The sequence below is a fragment of the Musca vetustissima genome, unplaced genomic scaffold, assembly GCF_032173495.1.
Source record: "Musca vetustissima isolate MV318-11 ecotype Yass unplaced genomic scaffold, APGP_CSIRO_Mvet_v1 utg266812, whole genome shotgun sequence".
Taxonomy (NCBI): Eukaryota; Metazoa; Arthropoda; class Insecta; order Diptera; family Muscidae; genus Musca; species Musca vetustissima.
In genome coordinates, this window is record NW_026874487.1 from 11855 (window position 1) to 16309 (window position 4455).

Below are 4455 nucleotides of genomic sequence, written 5' to 3' on the forward strand. Positions count from 1 at the left end.
TTTAGATAATTTTTAAGATCATCAGCTGATTTGTTTGTTGTTTTTTCAAATTTATTTTTTTTGTTTCTGTTTTGTTTACTATTACATAAATTACAAACAAAATTATTTAATTATATATGTAGGTATGTATTTATAAAAATTAATATTAATAATAATAATATTTACACAAAAAAAATGCACATAAAATCAAATGAGGAATGTTTTGCTTTAAAATTGTTTTTTAAGTTGTCTTTTTTTAGGTTTATGTCTTACATAAATGTTTTTTTCTTGTTTTTGTGTTTTTTCCTATATATTTAAAACTTAGTTTATTCATTAAAAATATCTAGAAAAATTGGGTTTTGTTTTTATTGTATTTTATTAAAATAAAACTAAACAACTGTTTATTTGTTAACTTTATACACAAAGAATTATTATATATATTTTTTGTTTTTAATTAATATATATTTTTAATGTCCTTAAAATAATTATTTTAAAATAGTTTAATTACTTTTTTTGTTTTTACTAAGTATTTTGTTGTTTTATTTTCTAAATACAATTTATTTATTATTATTGTTCGGGTTGTTCTTCTTTTTAAAAATTTTTAATTAAAATTTCTCTTTTCTCATATAATTTTTTAATCTATGAAAAAAAATATATATTTTTTTGTTATTGAATTTGTTTTTGTTTCTTTTCTTTTAATATATATGCATTAAATTATCTATAGGATCGGTTTGGTAAAAGGTTGTTGTGGTTGCTGCTGCTATAGTAGAGGTTGGAGGTGTCTGTTAGACCGCTGGCCATACCCTGTAATGAGAAAAACAAGAGAGAGAAAAATATAAATAATTAGTAAAAATTAAAAAAAAATATATACTAAAATATTTATATGATTTTATTTTTTATAAGAAATATTCAATATTGATGTCTATAAAAAAAATCCTAATCTGAATTGGATGGCCTACAAATTTTTCAAAGTAGAAATATTTATTCAATATTGGAAGGTGTACAATTATATTCAAAATAGAAATATTTAATTTTATTTTATATAACCCATCAAATCAACAAAATCATAAAAATAGCTCCGTAATTCATATTTCAATTTTTTTTTTATTATTTTTTTATTGAAAATTCTAATAAAAATCCCTCATTGTGTGAATTTATTTATTTTTTTTTATTGCAGGAAAATTTTGATTTTCCGCTGTTAGTGCCGATTTTTTTATAAAAAACATTCTAAATTTTTATACAAAAATCATAAGGTGATCTTAGAAAAATTTTCTATGGAAAAATTCCTCATGAATTTTTTTTTCGGCTTGAGCTTTTTTTTATCTAAAATAAGGTCAGATGAAGCTGAGGTTTTCTAAATGAGGTCCTCAAATCTGAGGCAGAATTTTAGACTCTAGAAAAAAATTCTCAATATATCCGAAAATTTATTTTTACATAGAAAAATTCCCTTTGTAGGAAATTATTAGAAATAATTTTTGATAACCCTTTTAATCCTAAGCTGGTCTTTAGAATTTTTACAGCTTAGGTTGATTTTTTTATACAATTTTAAATCAAAAAATTAATAAAAATATTAATATATTTTTTTTAATTTTCATTTACATATATATTTTTATTTTTTTTTTTTAATATTTTCATGTTTTTTTGTATTTTTTGTTCTTATATTTAATTTTACCTACGTTAATAGCGATGGATTTGTTTCCGGCTGATACCAGTACTGATGGGGTACATAGCCGCCCATTTGTGGCGGTGGTTGGTGATGATGCGTCTGCGGATGTGATACAGCTGGATGAGGTGGTTGCGGTGTCATTTGCGGTGGTTTATGATCGATCCAATGGGGTTTTTGATCCCAGGGCGCTTGCGTTGGCGGACTTAATCCCGTTGGTGGAAATTCTGCGAGAATAAACAAATAAAATTTTCAAATTATTAAAAAATTGCAATAAAACACATTTTAAAAAAATAAGGATTTTAAAATAGAACTAAATAATAGAAAAAAAATAGTAGCAATAAATACGAGGGCTGCTATATTTTGTACTTTGTATGACAGATATTCGAATTTTCTTTATTAGCCCCGAAACATATATACCAGCTCTCGTATTATTTCGTTATTCTTCTTTTTCTTTTGAAATAAAAATTTAGATATATTTATTTTTTTTTTTTTATTAAAACTTACCGGGTGATAATTCAGATACAGGCGTACTTGAAGGCGTCGGACTGTGTCCTGGAGGTAGATAATGTGAGGGTGAGCCACTATTTGAACCGCCACCGTTATTACCGCCTGAAAAAAATCATAAAAAATAGGAAAAGGAAATTAGTAAACAATGAATTTAATTATTTAATTAAATTATAGTCTTTAGAAATCACTGAAAATATGAGCCATTTCTGTAGATGCCAATAAGGCGTGAATTTTTAGCATATTTTTTCTAGAGGTCGAGAAGATGTCGATTTTTAAAATAATTTTTTCTATAGCCCGAAAAGATGTCGATTTTTAAAATAATAATTTTCTAGAGGATTGGATTTTTATTATAATTTTTTTAAGAGGTTAATAAGGCGTTGATATTTAAAATAATATTTTTCTAGAGACGGAAAAGGGGAGGATTTTTAAAATAATTTTTTAACAGAAGCTAATAAGGCGTGGATATATAAAATATTTTTTCTAGATGCCAATAAGGCGTGGATTTCTAAAACAATATTTTTTATGGGCCAATAAATCGTGGATTTTTAAATTAATTTTTTTCTTGATACCAATAAGGCGTGGATTTTTAAAATAATTTTTTTTCTAGAGGCCAATAATTTTTATAAGGCGTGAATTTTTAACATATTTTTTCTAGAGGTCGAGAAGATGTCGGCTTTTAAAATAATTTTTTCTATAGCCCGATAAGATGTCGATTTTTATAATACTAATTTTCTAGAGGATTGGATTTTTAATATATTTTTTTTTTTTCTAGAGGTTAGTAAGGTGTGGATATTTAAAATAATACTTTTCCAGAGACGGAAAAGGGGTGGATTTTTAAAATAATTTTTTTCTAGAAGCTAATAAGGCGTGGATATTTAAAATATTTTTTCTAGATGCCAATAAGGCGTGGATTGCTAAAACAATATTTTTTCTAGATGCCAATAAGGCGTGGATTGCTATTTTTAAATTAATTTTTTTTCTAGAGGCCGATGAGGCGTGAATTTTTAAAATATATTTTTTTAAATAATATTTTTGAAGAGGTCTATAAAGCGTGGATTTTTAAAATATTTTTTATAGAATAATATTTTTGAAGAGATATATAAAGCGTGGATTTTTAGAGTATTAATTTTGAACGAGCCTATAAAGAGTGGATTTTTAGAATAATATTTTTGAAGAGGCCTACAAAGCGTGGATTTTTAGAATAATATTTTTGAAGAGCGTGGATTTTTAGAATAATGTTTTTGAAGAGGCCTAATTAATATATAATCATCTTAATTAATATATACTTCTTTTCTTTCTTTATTTTTTTTATTTATATATTTCTTATTATATAATTATAGTTTTATATTTTTTAGTTTTATTTATTCTTTGCCAATTTTTACTATTTATAATATTTTTTATAATTTATTTTCATATTGATTTATGTTTATATTTAATTTAATTTTTATATTTAATTAAAATTTTTGTTACTTACCACTATGCATATTTTGATTTGGACTATGTTGACCGGGATTTGGACCACCACTGCCCAAAGGCATGCCACTACCTTGACCGGGAACCTGAGCAGCCTTCATCATCTTTTTGTACTTTGAACGGCGATTTTGAAACCAGATTTTGACCTAAAAAATATAGAACAAAAAAATAAAAATAATTAATAATATGTAATAAAAAAATGAGTAATAAAAAAAAAACAGTTGAATTGTGAATATAACAATTATTTAATATCTTTGTATTATTATAAATAAAAGATATAAATCCGTTTTAATAAAATAATACAAAAGGGCTATAGAAATCAAAACTAGATATAGTTTGGAATTTTCCTCTTCTTCCTTATCACCAAATGGATTAATTTATTCTCTGAATACTCCATTAGTTAATAGCTTCAAAACCATATTCAGCGAAACAAGTTGCATGCCAGACTACTTTATTATTCAACTTCAAACTGAATATCAATGTGCAATTTATGTTGAATTTTAAACAATTTGTCTTAGAACTTTTTAATACAGGAAAAAAAGATATATCACCATATTCAGCTAAAATGTGGATGAATCTTAGCAATGGATATTGATTTTCAATTGTCTGGTGTTATTTTAAATATGTTAGCATTCATTTTGTCTTTAAACGATTAGCTGAGATGTTGCCCACATTTGCTATAGAGCAAAAATGTGAGTTAACAAATTTGTTCACAACACGAACGAAGTGATCATCTTCATCATCATTATCATTTCCATTAAATTTTGCTAATAATTTAATACACCTTATTAAAAGATTTTTTCAACAGAAATAAAGCGAAAATCGTATTA

At 24.6% G+C, this 4455-nt stretch overlaps 1 protein-coding gene across 1 annotated transcript; it reads right to left on the reverse strand.

Annotated features, from left to right (window-relative positions):
• Positions 1-638: 638 nt before the first annotated feature.
• LOC133334109 (homeotic protein distal-less-like) lies at positions 639-3771 on the reverse strand. The gene is made up of 4 exons (XM_061542408.1): positions 3627-3771; positions 2150-2254; positions 1652-1869; positions 639-783 (listed from the first exon to the last, which is right to left on the reverse strand). The coding sequence occupies exons 1-3, from the start codon at positions 3727-3729 to the stop codon at positions 1652-1654; spliced, it is 426 nt and encodes a 141-aa protein (XP_061398392.1). The 5' UTR covers positions 3730-3771; the 3' UTR covers positions 639-783.
• Positions 3772-4455: the final 684 nt, after the last annotated feature.